This window comes from Rhopalosiphum padi, chromosome 2, assembly GCF_020882245.1.
Source record: "Rhopalosiphum padi isolate XX-2018 chromosome 2, ASM2088224v1, whole genome shotgun sequence".
In the NCBI taxonomy this organism is placed as follows: Eukaryota; Metazoa; Arthropoda; class Insecta; order Hemiptera; family Aphididae; genus Rhopalosiphum; species Rhopalosiphum padi.
The window spans coordinates 43,616,770-43,641,878 of NC_083598.1; the positions used below are offsets into that span (position 1 = coordinate 43,616,770).

Here is a 25,109-nt window from a genome sequence, read left to right on the forward strand (position 1 = left end):
GAACGGTACGACACGACTCGCACACTCGTGTATAATACCTGTTACAAGTCCACAGCGACGTATTATAATAATAATATTATCGTATTGTATACACGCGCAATGCCGCCGCAATGTACGCACATATATATAATACGCATCACGCCCGCCGATTGTGTGCATTACAAGTATTATAATACAGGCCGCGGTCTTCGTCGTCGGTCGGGTGTTGCAGTCGCGATTCGCCGTCCGTATATTATGCGCTATTATCGCCGCCGTTATCGATTTCTGCAGTGATACTACGTAACATTACGTATATCGTTTCCGTCCGAATTCGTTTGTTTTTAAAAATAAAAAATAAAATAAGATATACCGACGACGACGCGCGCGCCCGAGATTTCGGCCCGAGTGATATTACACGCGATATCGCGATCGGCTACAATATTATTATACCGTGGTCGTTGTCGTCGTAAAATATGTGTCCGCTCGGCGACCGGCCGTACCGCTCGAATAACGTGTCCGTTTCGCCGTTTGTCGTGTTATGTACGTGATATTTACGTATATATTATAATATATATATATATATATATATATATAATAATTTGTGTACGCGACCTGCACGCCGCGCGGGAGGACTGCTGCAGTAAGTGTACCCATCAGCGACGACCGCTAAATTTTTATTATTTTAATTAAGCGCGGTCGACGGGAAGTCTCGCATTAAAATTCATGCGAAACTATACGGCCGTCTTATATTGAACGCAACGCCATAATAGTTGTAGAATAACGATAGTATAGTATACGATAACGCGTTATTATATAGGTATAAATAAAATAAAACGCGTCCAGTAGTATATAGGTGTAATATTATTATCGTATTATACTCGTATCATTTATTGAAATCGCTCGATCGGTATACTGGACGGTATCCGGACGTATTGATCCGGTTTGGGGACATTTTGATCCGCCGGGGAAAAATCGATCTTTTGTGAAGACATTTGGATCCGTTTTCTACAAAAATAAAAATTTCTAAGCGGATCAAATTGTTCTCCAGTGAAATTTTGATCCGGTGCGGTCTTGAGGTGGTGTTGCATAGCAAGTGGAGGGATATTTTCGTTTTTTTTTTGTCCGAGTGAACGCAGTCCAGTTGAAATTGATAAACTTATTAAATATTTAACTTTATACTATACCTGCGTATTATTAAACCATCGTGCAATTTTACTATAAAATAATATATTGAGTTATTATTATACATTCGACATAAATTTACTAGTAGGTATAAAAATATAAAAACTGAAGTACTAACGTGGAAAAAAAAGCGTTTATAGTTAATTGATTGATCGTGGTACGAATCTATTATAGTCGCTACAGCACATAAATAATGGTTTTACATGAAATATAAAATAGATAATATTATATTATATATTATAGTTAGTCTGATATTTATTATACTCAAAATTAAAATAATTTTGTAAAATAATAAAATATTAACATAGATTAATATTAATTAATATTAGTAAATATAATTTCATTTCAAATCATCATATTTTCCGTATATTCCTTAATGTAAAGGGTGATATTTTTATCAAATAACACTAATTATTTTAAGATCTATTAACGTTTTTAAAAATATTTTTCTTCACATAATTTCTGGTCGAAATAAAACAACTTTTTTTAAAAAAAATTATGATTTTCATATTTGTTATTGTTATAATTTTTATGATTATTACTTTTTTCGAATGAAAACATACATTTTTAATTTAATACTCTAATATAGACAATTTTTCGTAGCATTTTGATACTTAAAAATCGAAATAAGGACGAATAATTTACGAGTTAAAAGTATTTAAAGTTTAGGTGAGCGGAGTGGAGTGGTATGGGGATACCCCACAAAAAATATTGTTTTATTTCTAATGAAAATTATATACATAAAAAAAAATTCATAAATGTTAATTATATTATATTAATTATATTTTGAAATAATGAGTGTTGCTCGATAAAAGAATAATCACTCATTATATTTATTAACATCTGAAAAATTACTTAAAATATCTAAATTAATATATTACATTATTATATTATAATAGATAACTTTATATCTATAAATAGGTTATAATAAGTAATTAGAGTGATGTAGTTTGTACATAGTTGATAATTATTCGCTTCAATGGCTAACAGATATTAAAATATTTATATCAGTGCTCAATAAATTAGTAAGCGTGAAATAATAGTTGTTGTACCTATAACGATGACGAATCAAAATTGAAACAAAACCGAACATCCGGGTCTTCTTATCGTTTAAGAAAGATCATCGACATTAATATAATATAATAGATAAAACATATTAACATATTATTTACTCGTCGGTATTCAAATATAACGTTAGAAATCAAAATATGTATTGTATTTAAGCGATTTCGCTATTATTTTTAACAGTAAAAAGTGAAATTATTTTTGTTAGCTGCAAAATTTGAATTTATAAAAAAACTACTTTTTTGAAAAAAGATTATATTTTTACTATTTTGTTTATTGTTTAATTTTTTAAGTTTACACTTTTAAATAGTGAGAACAATTTTTAATTTTCTGAAGACATCTAATTTTAAACTAGTACTTGAGTAATATAAGTGTATTATATTTAATGCTTAAATGAGAGGACGTACTCCTAGTTCATTACTCTGTTCATTTAGATGTTAATAATATAATAATATTCGTTCAAAACTGTAGTAAATTAAAACAATACAAAATATGAAAAATATAATTTTTTCCATCAAAAAAGTCGTTGTGTCAATTTGAATTTAAATTATGTAAAATAAAAGTATTCATCAATAGCATTTGAAGGTAGATTATTCACCAATCAAAATAATCACTGAATCACCACCCTGTAACTACATCATGACGTATAATATTATTTATTTATAACGATTTAGTAGTGTGTGCGTTTTACAATACAAATACCGTTTCACATGTGAATATGTGTGTAGCTTTTCATTTTTTCTTTTAGTCGATTTAATTCTGTAAATCTGTAGAATATTATATAATATCGAAACATGTGTATATAATATTGTGCACGTTTTTTCTGTATAACAGTATAATATGTTGGTTGTGCGTACCTATAAATAACTATTGTATACCACTGCACTATGGACGTTTGATTATTATACTCTTCGTAGATGTTGCCACATATTATATTGACGTTGGTCTAAGACCTTTGAAAGGGCGAAACCATTAACGACAGTACACAATACAATAAAATAATAATATTGTGCGTGTTTCACAATAATTATTGTAATTTTTCTGCCGCGGTAGTGGTGGGGGGAATGGGAGAAGGAGAGGGGAAGGAAATTGGGAAAATCGGGAGTTAATAAAACGTCGTATGTATGCAATTTCTTTCCACCGCAACTAATATGCTATGACGTTCTACGAAAACACATTGTTGTTGTTGTTGTTGTTGTTGTTGTTGTTCCAATATATATTTATATATATAGTAATAAAAATAATATAGTGTTTCGACATAATAGTATTATTGCTAACGATGGATTTTCAGAGCCGATGGGTGGTAAGGTTCCCGTGTATCGCGTTTTACGCCGTTACCAGTGAAAAAAGCCGAGCCGCATTCAGTACAGTTATCGCGTTACACGAATAGAAGGTCGAGGTCTTGTGCAACGAGATGTGACCATAATATGACAATTTCGCTCAGTAACGTGTGTGTGTGTGTGTGTGTAAGTGTGAGTTTACCTCGATATAGGTTAGGTAAATTACATAGGTATTGTATCTACATTATTCTGAAACGCTAATATTATTACCGCGATGACGACGATAATGACCATTTTGGATTTCGCCGTGTAACATCAGTGACTTGAAAATCGTTTGCATAGAATATAATATATCGACGTTGTATATATATTGACCCAAAAAATTACAGTATAAATAAAAAATAATTTAAAACATTTAAGCTCAGATATATAATTAAACTTTAAATTGATGCTCCGAATAATTGTGAAAGCAGAGAGACGACCTTCTTGGTTGATATCATATTGAAATTGGTTAAGATGGTATTATGATTGATGTTTAACAGAATTTTAACAATTTAGTACGTTCGTGAAGGTGAGTTAAGGTTGAGATGTAAAATAGGTACATATTTATTAAAAATATCCTATGTAAAATTATAAATATTATTATGCTTAGTGAACCATATATAAATATATATATATTTTTTTTTTTTTTTGGTCTGTACTTATACATATTTTTAATGAAAGATTTTTAAAGTCACATTTAAAATATTATCTCGTTATTTTATGAATTATGTTTTTTGTATAATATTTAGACATAATATAATAATTGAGTATATTTTTAAAATGCATATTTTAATAAATTTCATTGTCATAAATATCTGAACTCTATTTATAATTAGATACATTTAATGTTTAGGTAAGTTGAGTGATGGAACAACTACATTACGTAGCCTCTCAGGGTATTCATATCCAATTATTATATAGTCTGATCATTTAAACTTGACATACTTACTTAAAACCAATTAATTACTGATTTTAAATTGAAACTAAATTAAAACATATTTTAGTTTTTTTTCTATGATGTATTTCAATATTGTTAAAAAAAATCATACTTTCCGAGATAACGCAAGTAAATATAACGTTAAAGGATCGCTCTATAAGAGAATACCTGAGAGACTAGTGCGTATTAAAAAAAAAAAAAATATTTTAATATTGTGAAACAATGTAAGCACTCGTATGTTGCACGAACCTCCGATACTTTCGCTTTTCTGCTGTCAACGGCCATTGGTTTTCACTAGGATTCCTCATTACTAACTCGTCACTCGTCAACTATAATACTTATTATAATACAGCGACGATCCCAAAAATATTTAGTATATTTTGTGTTTTACTAGTATAATAGGTATATATAGGTAGTCTACAAATGAAAAATATACATAACTATACAATCTTTGATTTTCCATGAAAAAAATATATAATGAGTAATATATTATGATTTGTAACGCTGCAAGTGAATACCGTTATATCGTATACGTGTTTATTTTTTGTCAACAACCTGAAGTGTACAGTATTACTTAAAATAATATATAATATCCGCTGCTCCAGTCGTATACTTGCAGTAGACTTGTGCATTTTAATTTTAGTTTTCTGGTCGCATTCCGTCAGCTTTCAGTTATTCTAAACGTGTATATAATATTGTGTGTCTACATAATACTTACAATTACATACTAAATGTATATTATAATGGTCTACATTCTACAGCGATTAATATTTGCACGCCAACACCGAACCGCATCCATACTAACCGATTTATATTATAATTTGCGCCGTATTATCTCCGTGACGTATAACACAGTTGTATATCAAGACCTACTGCGACTGTTATTCGGCGATATCATTGTTATTAATAATAACTTATTATATACCTACGCGTGCATATATTATGTGCTGTGCTGGCAATACAAAACGTTGATATACGCTTTTCGACCGGTTACTTGGAAATCGGAAAAACCAAAAGATAAAATGCCGTCGTTGTGCAAAGGGGATAGGAAGCACGAAATATTACTTGAAATATGCTAGAGGTCTGAGATAGATACACGAGCGAAACAACGATGTACAAATACTGAAAATTAGTAGGTAGGTACGCAACGATATGTTATTTCTACAACGCTGCGGTGAACGTGTGTATGCACAATACTCGAGTGTAAAGACATTTACTTATATGCACGACAATGTCAGAAACTGCAACACGCGTGAATGTTTGTACATAGGTACATCCAAACGTTTCACAATAATTCGCCAGACTTTACAGAGTGATTCGCCGAGCATGTTCACCCCCCCCCCCCCATTTTTTCCTTCAAACAAACGTTTATTAAAATTTTTATTTCTGAAATTTTTAAGTATATCCAACTTAAAGATCATACTTTGTAAATATAATGCTGTTTTACCATATTACTGTTAGTAATGTGGTGATGTGAACTCATTTTTTAAATGAGTATCATTAAGATTTTTACTGCAAGTTGTAAATAAAGTTTGTAGCACCAAAATATCTAACCTTACAGGTAGGTTATTATTTGAAAATATAACCTTTAAATATGCTAAAAAATTCTATCGACCCTAATTAAAGAAAGAAAATAAATTGGAAAAGAAGGTAACTGCTCTGCTATAAAGTAGATGTCGAGTGTACCTCATCTTGGAGAGTAATAGTAACCGAGATGTATGTGTTACATTTGAATATTGATATATTTATATTTCTATTAACGTAATTAATTTTACTAGTAGTTATTCAGTAGGTTGAATTAATTTTTGTTTTAAAAATATTACACTTGAAAATACGATTGTGTTAAACTATAATAATATAAATATGTTCCGTTAAATTTGAATAAAAAATATCTATAAAAAAAAAAACCGTGCTCGTGCCTATATGACATAAATATTTCTATAAATAATTCAAAATAAGTCAAAATATTTTGAAAATGTTATCATATTATATAAGAAGTAATAATATAAAATTGTGGTGAAATGTCAAGTATGACGGTTGTTTATTTTTAAATTATGACAAAATAAGAAAATCTGTTTGATTGTAAATTAGTTTTACGTAAAAATGTTCGTTTTTCCGTTTTTTTTTTTTAATTTTGATAAGTATTAATCATTTTTATTTTTGACTTCCTAATAAGTACCTACCAAATAGATCTAATTTACTATTAGAAACTATCCCTAAAGTTTATGATAGATAAATAAAAACACACACACACACATACACACACAAATACAATTGTAAAATCAACACATAAGTCGCTTCCTTGAAATCTAAAAAATGGAGGTAATAGTATGTTTGTTGAACTGTATATATATATATATATATTATGTTGTGTTTAATTTGTATGATGTATAGGTGAATAGTACAACGCGGTTACAATAAATAATTACAAATATAAAGGTAAATGTGATTTTGTGTTCGATAAAGTACAATGTAGGTCTCAACCTATATTGTATTTACCATAGTATAAATGTATGTAACCGTCGTGACAAGGTTATCTAGATAGTCGGCTATAATATATCTATATATTATTATAATAATTACACGCAAACAGGCAAGAACGTGTGTCCGTCATAGTTATTACACAGTTTCCACGATTTTATATAATATTGTAATATTTTGTTATCACATATGTATGCTATGAAAGTATGAAAACGTGTATTTAACACATTCAAAAAATAAAAACCATTTAGTTTATCTACCTACCGATTGCGGTAACGACTTTTAGTCGTCATTACTGAAAATGTAACTGATAAGCTGACCATTGCACGTTACCGTTAGATACCAAAAGTTCATTTAATCACTGTTCTTATTTAAAATTTGTGAATAGTTATGAACATAATTTTGTGAGTAGGATATATATATATAAGAATCTATATGTAGACTAAAATAAAGTAACTTTTAGAAAAACAATTTTTATTGTATTTATTTTAATACTTTAGTAAATACGCAAAACAAATTAATGACTACACTGGATAGGATCTTTGTTTGCAACACCGTTAATTATTATAAATTTGATTAATTAGGACTAAATAATATTTTGCACAATAATAATTGTGTACAAATTCCCTCATATTAATATAGTTAAACTATTTTTTACTTTGCATATTTTGACTGTAAACACTAACATGTCATGAATTCAATGTATCGTGTCGTATTGACTATAATGTAATCAAATACTATATAAGATCTATTTTTTATTATGCTGATTATTTCACACATGCATTTTAAAAAGTAACTTTGGTTATCTCATACAATTTACTTTAAAATTAGAAGATGCTTTACTTTCTCTCAACGGTATTTTAGAAATTATTGGTAATTTTACTATGTATTTTATCCTAAGTTAACAACATTGAACGAATATTCTTTTTTTTATAAATTGCATATCATTTATAACTTATATATATATATAATAATTATATGATATAATTTATAAGTTTATAACCCTACGTTTACTCTTCATGGTTTTTTTCACAGAATTATGAATACATAATATGATTGTTTTACTATGTATAAAAGTTCAAAATTACTTTTAATGACTTTGGTAGATAGAACACATATTTGTAAATATTGCCATTTCCCGCTCGATCTTAAATATGTATCAAATCCTGATTTTTTTAAAATTTATAAACGCCAATAACGCCTATAATACTTTTGAGTACCATATTTTTAAGTACTTACATTATTTTTTTTAGGAGTATCATATGGCGATACATTGACACAAACTTATTATTTTTAAATTAGTTTCGGCTATTTACTGTGAATTATTAATAGCAGATGATTCTTGTTGATAAATTGTCTATTGTATTGTAAAAAAATATGTGCTCCCTATGCTTACATCATATATTTTTATCGGAATTCGCGGCAGTGATTGTGATGAAACAACATGCGGAAACCTTTTATGATAATGTTTGACTAAAATACACGCCGACACCTAATAAGACTGGTATTCATTATAAATAGCTGGTAAATTAGTTAATTTTCAAATGCTTAGAATATCAATGACTCTATTCAACCGCCATTATAATATACTACTAAATGAATTGAGATAAAATAATGGTAACGCATTAACAGTGCTTGTCCGTACATAAATAGCGATGCATAATAATATGCTGTATGTGTGTGTGTGTTTGTGTTTGTGTCGGGCCGCGATGGTAATAGATGATCGTAAAGTTGACGTAAAATACTGTACCGCGTTCGACCGCATCACTGTAACTTAAATAAATGCCGGCTCGATGGTATAATATTTTAATGTACTTATATTATGTAACTCACGTGAAACGCTTACGTCTTGCATATTATTGTATTCGACAAAATTATTATTACTATTATTAGTGGAATTATTATAATATAGGTAGTGGTGATATTATAATGGTATCACGTGCCATCGATCAATAATATTACGATTGAACAGTGTACGTTTATTGTATTGATCGTCGAAATCTAATTTTGTTTAGAATAATCGAAAAAAATGAGCGAGAAGACTGCGGACGACCCGGCAGTCGAAGACACGGCTTGCGGGATATGGTTGTTCAAGCCCAAGTGGCTTCAGATACTTGCGAGCAAAAAAGTATATGTCATCGTGTACGGGCTGTTGGGGCTCAACCAATTCATGTTGTCTTCGTACTTCAACGGTACACTGACTACTATGGAGAAAAGATTTAAATTCTCCAGTCAGATGAGTGGTAAGTAAAACGTAGCCTATTTAACAAAATATATAATATTAATCGAATCATTGATATAGGCGCTTGAAAATACGTAATAGAGTACATCACTCGATGAGATCCCGGACATGGTCGTTATTCCTAATATTTTTCTCCACGATTTAACGATATTTAACAAAAACTAATATTTAGATCATGAGCTCAGTGAATATAAAACATAAACATATAGATTTTTATTAAATAATGATGAATTAGTGCATTACTGTGGATTCAATTTAAGTTATATAAATATTAAAATACTCTTCCCCTTGAATTGTGCTGTGAATTTAAATATGCATTTTTAGTTCGTATTTTAAAATTTTAAGATCATATATTATTTTGGTCGTTTAATTATATAAACAAAAATATAGTTTTGAAAAAACTTATCGACACTTTTATAGGAAAAATTATTTAACTATATGTGTTTTTATAAATTTTAGTAATGACATAATATTTTATTATTTTATATTATCTATAAATGTTTACTAATATTTACTATAGGCACTCACTTAAGTAAGTATATTTATTTTTTATCCCTCTAAATATAATATTTTATTTATCGATTTTTCATTTGTAAATAGATTTTTCTATTTTCTGTATAATTTTTGGTAACAAATATTTAAATTTTGTTTTTGGTAATAATTATTAATTACCGTTTACTTATACTTTTTTAGGTATTATTTCGAGCACTTGGGATTTTTTTTCGCTCATATCATTCATGGTGACGTCTCACATGGCCGGCAAAGGACATAGGACGCGTTGGTTGGCCATCGGTTCTTTCTTCGTCGGTCTTTCCTGTTTTGTTCGTCTCCTGCCACACATTATTTACGGGCCAGGCGAAGAAATCCTTCAGTACACTGTCGAATACGGTAGCAACGCGAACTCGACTTCTCTGCTTAGTAATATATCGCGTGAGTATAAAAAATAAAATTCGAACAATAAAGTCTGAGTCTTCTATACTATATCATTGTGGTTAAAGACTGATAGTTTATTAAATGTTAGGATAAATGTTAACTTTTAACTAAGAAACGTATCGTTAAATAGGCAGTTATTGTTAATTAACGATTTAATATGTCATATTGTAGTTGTTCTTTATCGTATAAAATGTTACAAACACCATAACACTTGTAACTGATAGTGATTATTGACGATTAATAATTTAAAAATATTTAAAAAAAAAAAACGGTTTTATGTGTAATAAAGGACAAAACGAGAAAATCTGTGACGGACAACCATTGTACGAAGACTGCAATAACGAACAGCTTTGGAACGTGGCTGCTTTCTTGTTGTGCGCCGCACATGCGATGTTAGGATTGGGTGGTTCGTTATACTGGACTTGTGGAGCGGCGTACTTGGACGACAACGTTCGCAAGAATGCGGTACCTATGCTTTTAGGTAAGTTTTCAAAAAAAATAATTCTATGGCTATATAAGGGCTGTTGACATTACAGAAAATTATTTTGTGGATGATAAAACGTGAATAATCGTGGTTTTCAGAAAAACACATAAAATTTCTATTTGAAACAATCAAAATTGTATTCTTAGGTGATCGTTGGGACACGACTAGGTGGTGATATTAGAGATTCGAGTATTTTGGTAGACGTAATATATGGTGTATAAAAGTTTTTATCAAATGGTCTTGTATGACTGTTTTTTTTTTATTGGACTTGACATGCCTTAGAAGTAGAGTTGTAATAAATACTTTGAAAAAATGTTTAAATAAAATAAATAAAATAGCATTGAAAAAAGTGTTTAAATAACACTTGTATATCTTTTTATAAAATGTATATTTGAGAAAATTTTAAAAATATTCCAAATACATAAACAGTTTTAATATTCATTGTATCACCAATAATTGTATTATATACCTAAATGTTTATTACATTTTAAGTTGCGATTATTTATAAAATCTCGTAAACGTAATATTTTTAAAAAATTTACTATACATGTCTAAATACAAATTGTAATAAACAAGTTTATAAAACACTATTAAAAAATATTAAAATATTTAAGATACATTTAGTGTTCAATATCACATAAAAGGATTTAAATACTACTCAAATAAGGATAAAGTATTTGAAATTTGAATATCGATATAATTCAAATATTCTACGTCTCTGTTTAGAAAGCGTTAAGACGGAATTTTATCTACCTTTTGGATATAGGATGCAACACCGGTAATTAGTCTTAATTAATACAAGAGTTTAAGCTTTACATTGTACGGTCATTGTTTTGAACGATAAATACAATATAAATACATAATACAATAATTACAGACGGTCCGTGTTGGGTTTTATATTTTTTCAACGTTTAAACTTGAAAACTACTTTGACCAATTATTGTCGGGCAAAACTTTTACAAATGATTTATATAATATCCACAGCGATCGTCCAATGCATACGAATGTCGGGTCCCATGTTGGGATATATGCTGTCGGCATACGCGCTGACTAATTTCATCGAACCTCATCTGACGCCGACCATAACCAACGAAGATCCGAGGTGGATCGGCGCTTGGTGGATGGGTGAGTACTCTTACTATATTGTAATATTAAAATAAATATTTCAAACGGTTTATCGGGATTCTGGAAAAATTATGTCCTTATCATAAAAGCAACGATTAAAGTTTTGGACGGTACCGATCGGTACGAGTGCGCGTAACTTAAATAAATGGCTGCTCATACTTGATTAGATCCTGCAGGGAATTTGAGTCTTTACTGAGCAGGTCGGGGTTTGATTAGGCAATGATCCTGAAAAGGATCGGTTAGTTAAGCTGTCCCAAGCCATAATCTTGGATATCTAAGTTGTCGTCTTGTTTTCGTAGTTATGTGTAGTTATGTGCACTGGTTGAAAATGAAAGTTGAATTGACTTCTCCTGGCACTGCGGACTATGTCAGTTTTGTATTGATGAAAACCAATCCATTTATACGTGGAGTTGTCGTGATGTGATTTCTGTTTGACATACTCGTTTCCTCAGTATAAATATTGTGACAATGTATTTTGGTTTTTATTTGGTGTATGGTACACGGTAAAACATTAATTTCCTTACACATATTGACATATTATGTAAAAGTTAGACATTGACGAGATTTTGATTTTTTTTTCTATTCTTTTATTAAATTTTGATATAATGAGTTGTAAAAAATCAGTTTTCAAAAAAAAAAATTAACTTAGTAATAAGTTACTTATGTATTTAATTTGTGTCTTTTTCAAGTAAAAATAAAAAAAATCAGCTTTTAATTTATATACAATTTACATTTTATACATAAACTTAATTTAATTAAAAAAAAATTAAATAACTTAACTTGTCGATAAAAATCAAGATAATTAATTAATTAAGTTGCTATTTCAAAAAAAGTGTAGAAAACAAAAAAATTTAAATAATTTTTATAAGATATAACAAAAAATGTATATACATAACATGTACAACTTCTTAAAAAAAATGTTTAACTATATGCTATACTGCACGATGATCATATTATTGATGTAGTGTTGATTTTTCTTTGCAGGTTGGACGCCCATTGGTATTTCATGCATATGTTTTTCGATAATGATGATGTTTTTTCCGAGAGTGCTTCCGAGAGCGGCGGCCCGCAAGGTAAAACAGCTAGAAGAAAAAACAGAACAAATTTCGACCGGTAATTCCAAACATACTTGTTATGATCGATCTCGTAACATTATAACCAGTTGCGATTTAATTATTTAAAAAAAAAAAATGTATATTATGTATATATAATAGAAGTATACTTCTGTTTTATAGTTACATTTTTTGGAGCATAACGTAATAAAAATGGTTACATCTTAAAATTTTTTAGTGATATAAGTCTCATACTCATGAAATAACGCATATTTTTGTATACAATTTATATTCAATAATACTATTATATTATGTATTTTAACGATATTTCGATTAACTGTTTGGTTTCAGATTTCAAAACGTCTTTGAAACGGATTTTGACAAACAAAATACTGGTGTTTAATTCGGCGAGCAACTCATTCTTCGTGTTGGGCCTGATTGGATATTGGACGTTCATGCCTAAGTACATGGAGACTCAATTCAGACAGACGGCCGCGAATTCAAATTTTGCATCGGGCGCCATAGGCATTTTGAGTTCGGGTTTGGGCATTGTGACTTCCGGATTGGTAATATCGAAATTCAAACCGTCACCGAGGTCGCTGGCCATGTGGAACTTCATTACGGAGGCTTTGGAAGTGGTCGGTCACTTCGCATACATATTTCTCGGGTGCGCGGCGGAAGATTTGCACGGCCAGTGGAATGCGGACAAAACGTTAGTAAGCAAATTTTTCGTTCCGTTACTTTTGATAAGTCGCTAATCTTACAGGTCTCCTGAAGCAATGACTGACTTATTTTTTTTTTAACTGTCTTAAGGTATCTTTGTTTAAACTACCATGGTAAAATGCACGTTTACCCGCTTGTCGCCGTTGATCTTTATTTTCGAACACCTAGTCCAAATAAGACGCGGTCGATTGTAAATTTTCAGTCATCGTCTGTTGATCATTACTCTTTGTCGAAATTACCGTTTCATCAGTAAATATAGGGGCCATAGACTGTCGGTGTTGGTTGAGATATCAGTGGTGTAGAGTAGTAAAGAAATAATATGACACTGTCTCTGTAGCTGTTATCCCGACTGATATCATTTTCCAAATTGTCATCACTTCTTCATGCATGAGTCTAACTAGTATATTGTTCACTCAAGTAAGATTCTAGGAGTGCTCAAAAAGTGTGTCGTAGTTGTTTTTGTAATTTTATGAATAGTCATTTATACCGAACCCTATCGAAATCTCGGGCTACGTCTAGAAATATTGCACTGCAGCATTACTGTTTTTTCTTCTTTCGCCTTGCTTATTACGTTTGTGATACGATGAACTTGATCGATGGTAAAATATTTATTTCTATTATAAAATTGGTTGGTTTTTAATAGAAAGAATATCTAGATTTTCTCAAATTATACTTTCACTATAGAGGACCAATTCGTAAAAATTGATGGGGAGGGTTTGATTTTAGGTGAATGAACTTGCTGGGTGATTAACTCTGTACTTGTATACATTTATAGGTACAATAATTTAATAATAATGATAATATAATATATTTATCGGTTTTTGATTAGATGGAACTTGACGATGGACTGTAATGTGGGCTGTAATTGCGGGAAATCGATGAGTTACAATCCCGTCTGTTCGTTTGACGGATCAACCACATTTTATTCGCCATGCTACGCGGGATGTACTTTGGAGACGATCATCGACGGCGGAATGAAGGTGAACAGAAGTTTCATTTTTTTTTTTTATTTAGTGTCGCTATATTTTAGAATATAAATGTGATTTTCGTTGTGTCTCGTAAGGCTTACAGCAACTGCACCTGTATAGGTGGCTCGGGCACAGCCACTGAGGGAGTGTGTCCGGTCGACTGCGGTCACGACTTCATTATATTTCTTGCTTTAATGGGTGTAATGCGGTTCTTGTCGTCTACCGGTCGTTCAGGCAACACCATAATTCAGTTCAGGTCTGTACGTTGCACTAGTTTTAGATAAAGAATTTTGAATCTGAGATATATGATATTATTGTAGGTACACCAGTTTTAAGAAATGTGAAATAAATTTTTTAAAACCATCGTGAATCAAAATTTGCACGAAAGTCGCTACTTAAACGTCTTGTATTGATAATTATGAAATATAAATAAGCAATAAGTCCCTTAAACAAATGAAATTATATTACGTAAACAAAATCGACGAATAAACGAAATAAATCGGATAAAAACTCATTAGAATGGATACAATATAAATAAAAAATCTGTTTAGAACTGAGAACTTTTTTTTTGGTCCCATCAAAATTTTTGATATAATTTTTATTCTTAAATTATTATTTTTATCTGCGTATAATACGGAAACCAATATTTTTCATACAAATTGTTGGTAGGATTACAATACATGGTATTTTTACTTAGTAAAACGAAATTTTTACGTTAAATCTCATCAAATGTCATATACAATAGTACATTCAAAATGTCAATTGGTTTTATTTGATACGTCTTACCGACTTCCAATTATATAATGATGATGACTATATAATCATAAATCATTGTTATTTAAATTTTAAATTTTAAATTCAAAATTAATTGTGTTAGAAGTATAAATGCTTTAATTATTAAAAATTAATTTATACAAATATTTGCCAAAGAAATTCAAACTTAATTGGTATTACATTAGTAGTATATTAAAAGGAATCTCAAACGTAAAAAATTATAGAATTTTATATTTATTTATAAACTGTAAGCATTTTAATATGAGCTATTGCACTAATTTCCAATTAGTAATTTTTTTTCGCGATTACTAATTATCATGAATAATACCTAATAATATCAGCTATCTCGTATACTATTGATTATTAATATAATTTTCAATTTCTTTTTTTACAAAGATAATTAATTAATGAAACGGATATCATATTACACATTATACTCAGTAAAAGACGAAAAGCATAACTTTTTTCCGGTTTCTTAAAACCATTTTGTACAACATAGTTTGATATTAAAATCTGATTGATTCGTTACAGACGCTAGTAGGTACCTATGATTTTTACTATAGTTATAAAAATTAAACACTAGGTTATACACTAAATTAAATCATACATAGGTATTTTGTTCATTAACATACATTTCTTGTGTTTGAAAATTATAATTATATATTATATATGCTAATTAAAACAAATAACTGATATAATGATTTCGATAATAAATACAAATTAAAAATTAATTAAATGAATCATTATTTATTTACACAAGGCATAAACTATAATGGCCTCTATTTTTTTTTCATAGTTAGTTTATATTGTAGGTACTGATAACTAATTTTACTTTATATGAATTAAAATTCATTTACATTTTATCACGTGTACCAATTTAGAATACCTACGTCAACAAGCAAACATCAAACTGTTATATAACATTTATTGTTGGGTGGGAAAGGAGAAAAAAAACGTACAGCTAATAATGCAAACATCGTTAATAAAAGAAGTAGGTGTCAAAATAGTAAGATATTTGTAATTTTGACGAATTTTGTCAAAATTTGAACTTATACGATTACACACAAAAAAAGAAATGTCTGGGCACCTATATATTTTCAATATTTTTAAATTGCAAAGAACAAATTATCTACCATAGGATCTTGTACATTTTTAAGGTTTGTGCCTGAGACTACAAATGGTTAACGTAGCTTACAATTATAGTTTAAATATTTTAAAAATATATTAAATAATAATAATAATAATAATAATTAAATAATTAAGTTGGACGTTAAAAGTGTTCATTATTTTTTTTTTCTTAGCTTAGTTAAAAATTAGTTATTTCTTGTTTAACTTAATATTTACAGGACATGCTAAATTAATAATAAAGTAATACGATTAAAGCATATGCATAAACACAAAACTATGTAGTGTAAACAATACATAATATAAATAATAATAATAATAATATTATAGTAATTAAACTTAATTAGCCGTATCACTATCTGCTGTATATAATACACATTTAATAATTAATATATAATATTACAACTATACTTATTAATTTATTATAATCAATAATTACTACACATTGTATTATACCTATTCATCATTAATTACTCTTTGACCGTTTTAAAACTTTATTATATGTAGTTATATTAACATATGTATAGTATTTACATTGTTTTGATCCTTATTGAAATACAGAAATTGAGCAATTTGATTTTTTTATATTGATTTACAAAGGTAAATATAAAATTATAAATAATAATTCTGATTATTTAATATTATTATTTTTTTAAACAATTATTTGTAAAAACCAATGTACTTATAATATATAGGTACAGTGAAACCTTTGAATAGCGGATACTATCGGTCAGGTTATTTTGCCCACTATTTGGAGTTGTCCGCTATTCAAGAGGGGGGAACTTTTTAAATTCATAAAAAATAAATGTTTTAAAGAAAAAAATATGCAGTGTATTAAATTTGTGTTTTAATAATTGACAAATTAATCAAATAAAAAATATATTAAATGAATATTATTGTCAACATTTAAAATTTAATATAATACCAATACAACTACCAGTTTCCTATTAAAAAAAAACAAATATAAAAAAGGTGTTGATTGGGCTATTGTAATGGATGTGTTCAATTTAAATTCATTGTTATATCATTTAATATGAAATTTTGGTAAATGAACGACTTATAACGAATCTTATATTCAATCTCTAAACATTTCGATAAAAAAAAAGTTATCAACATTTAAAGAAAAATACCAAACGGCAAAAACCAATATCTCAAAAATAAAATATTTAGAAAATTATTTCATGAATTTGAAATGCTAACATAAATATTTTGTGACAATTTCAAGTATCTAGTTATTTATTTTTCAGTTATACTAAAAAAAAAAAAGAAAATCAATCTTGTCAAATACTGGTTTTGCGTCAAAATTCCGGTTATTCCTATTTTTTTTTTTAATTTGGCGTCCGCTATTCGGAAGTTTTACATTGGAAACAATAAAAATGTCCCCGTTCCCAAGAAATCGCTTGCTATTGGGAGGTGTCCATCAAGGGAAGTGTCACTATATTTTAAATCAATGGAGCTTTTATAAAGATCGATAAAAAATTAATTAAGATTATAAAATGAAATTTACTGGTGATAAATTGCATATTAGAGAAAACTCAAAAGAAATCTCGAAGATACATTATAAAATAATTTGTTATGAAACTTAGTTAAAAGTAATTTGATTTTAAATGTTTCACTCGTTAATGCTCAGCTTGATATTTTGTGTATATGTTTGGTGTATAGGTGTGTAAAACAAGAGGATAAGTCACTATCGCTGGGTTTCTCCGAAGTGGTAATGGCCCTGGTTGCGTTCATGCCCGGTCCTATATTGTACGGCACGATTGTCGGTAAGTTAATTATGGCGTCGAAGTCTTAGTATACCTACGTATTGTGAACTTCACATCATGTGTGAAAAAAATTATTTTATATAACATATTAAATTTATTAGTTTTATATGTTTTCTATAGACGCCACATGCATGGTATGGGGTGGTAAATGCGGTACCGACGGTAATTGTTGGCTGTACGACGGTATGCGGCTGAAGTACTACTTGAACTTTACCGGAGCTAGTAAGTATAGTAGTGACAAATGCCTAATCTACGTTTCGACAATTAATAATTATTATTTATTAGTATTTATTGTTTCCCCTAATTGATACTTAGGAACGGATATAATAAATTAATTAAAATTGTCTGTTACTCTAAATGTCCTAAAAATTGTTTCCCGAGCAATAAATAATTTGTTTCATACATCAAAAAATTTAAACATTCTGAACATTGAATTTGTTTTTTTTTTTTAGAAATTTTATATTTTTATATTTTGAGTACATTGTTCGTATGTTTTGTAAAAACGAATACAATCTGATAATAATTTAATATACATTATATTTAGCTAAAAATGAAAATAAAAATCAATATATAATATTTAATTTGCTTTCTTATATTATTTGTATAACGCATTATATATTATCTATGTACAAAGGTCGAACAGACAAAATGTTTAGATAGGTTTAATATACACGAGTATATTATTATAAAGATGCATCATTTTATTCACGACTTGCGTCAAAAGTGGTAATGACAAATTATGATTATTGATTGTACAGTAGAATACAATAATTAATAAAACAAGCATCTTTTGGCTGAATTGTTTTTATTTATTACAAGTTATTTAGGACACTTAAATTCGCGCCCAATACAATAATTACGAATTGTCAAAAAAATAAATATGTTACACATAGTTAGTTCTAAGTTGCTTTTGTTTTATTTCACGTCTCTTTATTGAATACGATTTCTGCAGGTTTCCTGTTGATCGGAACGATACTGGACATTGGTGTTTGGTATCATGTCAAGGACCTGAAGATCTATGACGGCAGTGGTGATGAAAAAAACTCGCAAAAAACAATAACGACTTAAAAGTCGACAAATCAAAAACAAAAACGGCGTTTACGTGTTAAACAAGAGCTAATATTATGTTGTTATAAACTAATTATCAATACACTGTACATTTATTACTATTTTTACTTTTTTATTACTGCATGTCCAAATAAACTAATATAGTAATATAAAGCAATTCACATCGAGTTTAATATGAATAATATTTTTATCATTATTTATAAGTATATAATGTATTATAATAGGTCGATTGTTTAATCAAGAATTATTAAAACAATGTATTTTAATTCCTACTCACGTTCTACGGAAAACACAATTAACAGCACCAGAACTGAGAACTTCATACGACATGAAGTAGTAAGTTTTCAGTAGCAGTGTTTTTAATTTAAACGATAACACAAATACAGAACAATTAATTGATTGTTCTCGGTTGGTCGATGTAATTGTATTTCTGTGTTAATTGAATAAGTATTCTTTTTCATAAATGGTTGACAATTGTAGATTAGTTCCGTTAAGTGGTGCAAGAAGGAAGACGCAATACGGTGGCATAATATTGGTTTTAGAAAATCGAAACAGAAGTTTTGGTTAATAAAAAACAATTTTTTTAATATATATATACCTAAGTTATGTGGTGTTTTATAAATGGTCATATTAAGGCGAAGCAATAAAATATTTAAAAAACATTAAACTTAAGTCTGTGTCTCACGTTGAAAATTACCCCATAATCTTCAGTTATATAATATAGCAGTCTGTATAACTTGCACACTATAATACCATATGTTATATACTTATATAGTAGTACAGTATGTTTATTTATGGAGACAATATATTATTATATGATATATAACATCATAAACACAGTATTTGAACACTAATAATAAGCATCTATCTAACTCTTGCATGACCTAACTTTGTTTGTTGTAAGCACTAAGGGGTATATGTTATAGCTTCATTGTCCCTATACTAGAAGAGTTAGCTACAGTTTCGATCATTAAAACGATATTATAGTTGGTAATATTTACAGTATCGCGTTTTCCACATACTATAACATAGGCAGGTTGTACATAGTACTATGTATAACTAAAATGGAATGTTCAATAAACAACTATAGGTAATCTGGTGTCGACAGCCCTTTGAATTTCGATGCCGGTAAGTATACAAGATAAGATATTAATATCATACTGTTGTGGAAATTGAATAGAAACTCAATCAAAACTAATAATTTCCACGAACAGTAATCTAAAATTTAATACGAATCAAATTCAACTATTATTAAAAAAAAAAAAAAAAAAAAAAAATGATTATAGTAAAGTAATATAAAGAAGGATATTTTAGTACTTTAGGTCTATGAAGAAATAAATAAAATTTCAGGCATTGAAAGTGTGCGGTTATGACAGCCGCTGTTTTGACAAAATAAAAAGGCATATGCACATCGATTGAGCTATTAAAAAATAATGGTTAGCCCAAAATTATTATAAAACTGTCTTAGTTGGTTTAAGTTTATATTCAATATACATAGTGTAGTTATAGTTATAGTTAACATTTTATGTTTATAACATCGTTAATACCGGAGTTGATACGTTACGAAAATCATCGCGCTGTACAGCCGTTGCAATTTGCATTGTGCGCATTCAAAATTACGCGAAAACGTTTTGCGTGTCAATTTTTAAAAAAATTTTATAAAACTATGGAATCCAACACGTAAAATAGATTCGTAGTTATAAAAATCTAAAACACCATTGTTATCAAAAATATTTGTAAATTACTAATTTATAAAAATGATCAACACGGCTTATCTGTATGAACTAAAATCAATGGTAACAGACAATAGTATTATATATGTTTTTAAGAATCGATTAGTGGAATTGACGACATACAACAGTGTATCACATTAGAATATCGATCGACGAGATTTTTTATATATCCAAATTTTTTTGGAGTTATTGAACTGCTGTAATAATGTCGTTATTGGTTAATTATATAGCTGTGTCGACGGCAAGTGTAGCTAAGGAGTATTAGATATTGGTCAAAGGGATCATCATGGTAAAGATGTCATATAAGTCAATGTGGCTACACCTTGGGGGACGCTTGTTTCGATGTCGTAGAGTGAAGTTTCCGTGTCTAATCTTAAATATTCTATTTCCTAAGTGTGCTTGAAAATAAGCTATAACGTCACGTTTAGGTTAGGTGGCATTATTACCACCGTCGCGTAAACAGTATCTCTACGGCGGCTTTAGCGGCATTTCTAACGCCAAAAGTGTATATATGAACTATTATGAATATTTTATAAATCGGGTAACGGATAATGGCAATTGCTCCTTTTGGCCTTTGCTACAACCATAATGGCACCGGGAGTCGAGCTTAAACTATAAGAAGCACTATAATATATACAAGTTATAAAGACAAATCAACGGCAGACTTGTGTACAGTGACGTGGCTTAATTACACAACAGGCCCATAGAGTATGGTTGACTCGATAGGGGTGACAAACAGGTGTTGGCTGACTACTACCCAACAAAAACTGGTCACCGCCAAGTCGTCTTCTCAAGTACTAACTCCAATAGAGTATAGGTATACGTGTAATATAATATTGAAGTTTGTAGATATCTCATTTATATTATTATAGCTCAAACAACCGACATTAAATATTGACGTCTTCAAATATTAAACTGGAGTAATTTCTTACGTGAAATATATAAATACAAACAAAGTTTATCCGTTGTTTATTCTAGGTACTATAATTGAGTATCGATTATTGACCGTCGTGGACTTAATAATGTAGTTATCTCGAGAAACTTTCTCGACAAATCACGATGGTATTATACGGCAAAGCAAACATTTTCTTTAAACTATCCTTTCAAATCCAACATCAAAATTAATATTATCTTATACAAACTGTTTTATTTATAATTACGATTACTATTTTAACTGGTTAGGGACTTTTTTACGCGTCTGTGTATAATTTAATTAATAACAGCAAGTTTAATATAATATATAGTTAAATTAACATTACCGAACATGCTATGAAATATAAATATACTTATGTTAGCCTAACATATTTGTACGTATATTCACTACCCAAAACATTATTTCTACAATATTAAATATTAGTGGTGTAACACTGTACCATTCTAGGTAGTTTAGCTATATGATTACGACGCTACTTGAACATAATTTAATGATTAAAATTTGAATCGAACAAATTAAGTATTTTTGTGTAATTTTTAGAAAAGAATCCAATGTGGGTATTGATATCCAATCAATAGAGCAGGCTGAGTGTACGTTACGTTCCAAAATAACTTGTTGACGTAAATTGAGTTCGGGTATTATTTGGATATAGTATGTAAATTGCATCCAGAGTATTTTTTTGATGTATGTAAATTGCGTCCATTAAATGTAAGAAAGTGTTGAAGTTTTTTTTGAATAAACAATATTTTCCTTACCATTTTTTCAGACTCAGGAAAGTCAATATTATTGTTATTATATTGGTATAATACTGGTCAATTTTAAGGTTTTTTTTTTTTTTTTTTATTATCTATTACGTTCATTTTGACACATGTGTACTCGATAAAACGGCTACTTGAAACTATCAATTTAATACTATGTGGAGTTAATAGATTGTTAGGTATCAACAAGTACCTATACAAATTTTTGAAGTTACATTGTTATATTGATCTTAAACTGTATATTTATGACGGATTTTTCGTCGAATTAAATTTACTTATTCACGTTAATAATACGGAATGCAAATGCAATATACCCTATTTACAAAATATCCAATTAAAAACAAAACGCAATATTATAATGACCAAAGAAACAAACCTAAAATTACAACGGACAACAACAAAATACTAATTTTATGTGTCGGTTTCGTGTCCTAGAGTAAAAAATAAACTTCAAGCCATTCAAACATTTATACAAAGAATTAATTCACAAAAATCGAACCAAATATTAAATTTATAGATGCTTAAAAAAAAGGAGTAAAAATTATTGTCTATACAAAATCAAAGCATTAGAAATATATAATAAATATAATCAATTCCAACTTAAAAAATAAAAATAATTTAAATAATATAAGAATATATAATTTTAACAGACTCCGTGAGCATTTTATAAAGTGTCTCGATAAATATATAAAAACGAAAATATTATTGTTTTTAAATGTATACCAAAATAATTGTATAAATTAGTTGAAAATGAAAGAGCGGACGTACCTGCTAAAGTAAAGCCGCCTCTGGAATACAAACTCAGATAAAGGCATTTAAAATGATCAATAATCGATTAAAAATAAATAGCAAAATTAACTACATGAACATAAAATTGAAATAAGTAAAACAAAAAAAATAATAATAGAAAAACGAAACAAACTGACGACAGTTAGTTGGACAAATAAAGTCGTATGAAACTGCCATAGAATTGCTTATATTCAATATACGCATGGCCATGGAAGTAACAATTAAAAAAAAAATCACAATTCAATGGCCCAGCTACCAAGGAACTAATAAAAAAAAACACTATGGTCATGAGCTCGGGCGTTTTTCTGATTGATGTCTGGTATTTAAAAAAAAAAAAAATTAAACTTAACTAAATAAAAAAATAATATTATTATTGCACGACGTGCGTTGTTAGCTTATAATTTAGTTTAATATGACATACATAATACACGTATACCTAAAAAAAATATTATGTTGTGTAAATATAATATAATACGTCAATTTAAACGACTTCTATCACTCTAAATCGTGAATTTGAAACCTGTGGACTCGTTGGCTTTGGTAGTCAAAATATTATGCTGTTCCGAGGGAATCCGTTCATACATTTGGCTTTAGTGTTAGTATATGTCTCGACAGTAAAATTATTAATGGGCGAGTCATGACTGTAGCTTATTATTTAAAAAAGTAATAAAAATCTTTTTTTTTTATTTTATTTTAATAAAATTACATTATTTTAATTTTCATACTATGTAGAGTGTAGACAATATTTAATATATTCATAAATCATAAAATACAAAAAATAAATAAATAATAAATAACAGGATTTATTACTGATACTGATTGTATGTTTGATATTTTATTTAATAATTAATTGATTTAAGACTTCATAGTTGATACTCTTTATTATTTTTATTGCTTGAACTTAATTCCAAAAAAAACGAAGTCATACATTGTTGTTTTAAAGCTTGTGAAATAAACTTTAATGCTTTTTTTTACCAAATTTGTACGTATACTTAAGCCCTTTTTACTTAAAAAAGTCTCATGTCAAGTAAATAAAGTTTAAATCTTAAAAGTTAAATTTAAAGTATGTTGACAAACGGTTGTGAATTTAAAAAAACAAATTTTTGAGGCTGGACATTTATAGATGACTTGTCGTCGTACATCATAATATTAACCTCACATGATTTGTACATGTCACTTTCCACTAAGTGCATCTGCCAATCTGCAAAAGTATATAAAAAAAATAAATAATAATTGACCATTTAAAGTTATATTATATGTATAATACATAAATACCAATCACAAAAAAAATAATTCCTGGAATTTTATATTATTATATTCATATTCTGTGTAAAAATCATTGTACATAGGTGCTGTAAGCATGACGTATATACAAATATACAATATGCAAATATTAATAAACTTTTTTTTTTTAATTTGAAGATTTAAAACAATAAATATACAGAAGATATATATAAATATATTATACTTAGAGTACTTAGACGAATTAAAAGTATTGTCAACTGAATAATAATAATAAATATTTATTAACGGTTCTTATACATTTTAATAAATACAATTAATATATTTTATTATATTTATATAGTATAGGTATATACGTATGTATTATTAAATATAACATAAACAAACGTGCACTTTATAGACATAATATTAATGAGAAAAAAATTGC

At 28.5% G+C, this 25,109-nt stretch overlaps 1 protein-coding gene across 2 annotated transcripts; it reads left to right on the forward strand.

The window, feature by feature from the left end:
• The first annotated feature begins 149 nt into the window (after window positions 1–149).
• Window positions 150–19,399, forward strand: LOC132921517 (solute carrier organic anion transporter family member 74D-like). 2 transcript variants are annotated; one of them, XM_060984579.1, is made up of 12 exons: window positions 150–619; window positions 8,982–9,209; window positions 9,902–10,138; window positions 10,431–10,622; window positions 11,610–11,750; window positions 12,735–12,863; window positions 13,154–13,514; window positions 14,355–14,505; window positions 14,589–14,749; window positions 18,055–18,158; window positions 18,279–18,380; window positions 19,111–19,399. In XM_060984579.1, the coding sequence occupies exons 2-12, from the start codon at window positions 8,996–8,998 to the stop codon at window positions 19,224–19,226; spliced, it is 1,908 nt and encodes a 635-aa protein (XP_060840562.1). In that variant the 5' UTR covers window positions 150–619; window positions 8,982–8,995; the 3' UTR covers window positions 19,227–19,399. The 2 variants fall into 2 exon arrangements, with proteins under 2 accessions (XP_060840562.1, XP_060840563.1); XM_060984580.1 differs by lacking the exon at window positions 150–619 and adding an exon at window positions 8,653–8,762.
• Window positions 19,400–25,109: the final 5,710 nt, after the last annotated feature.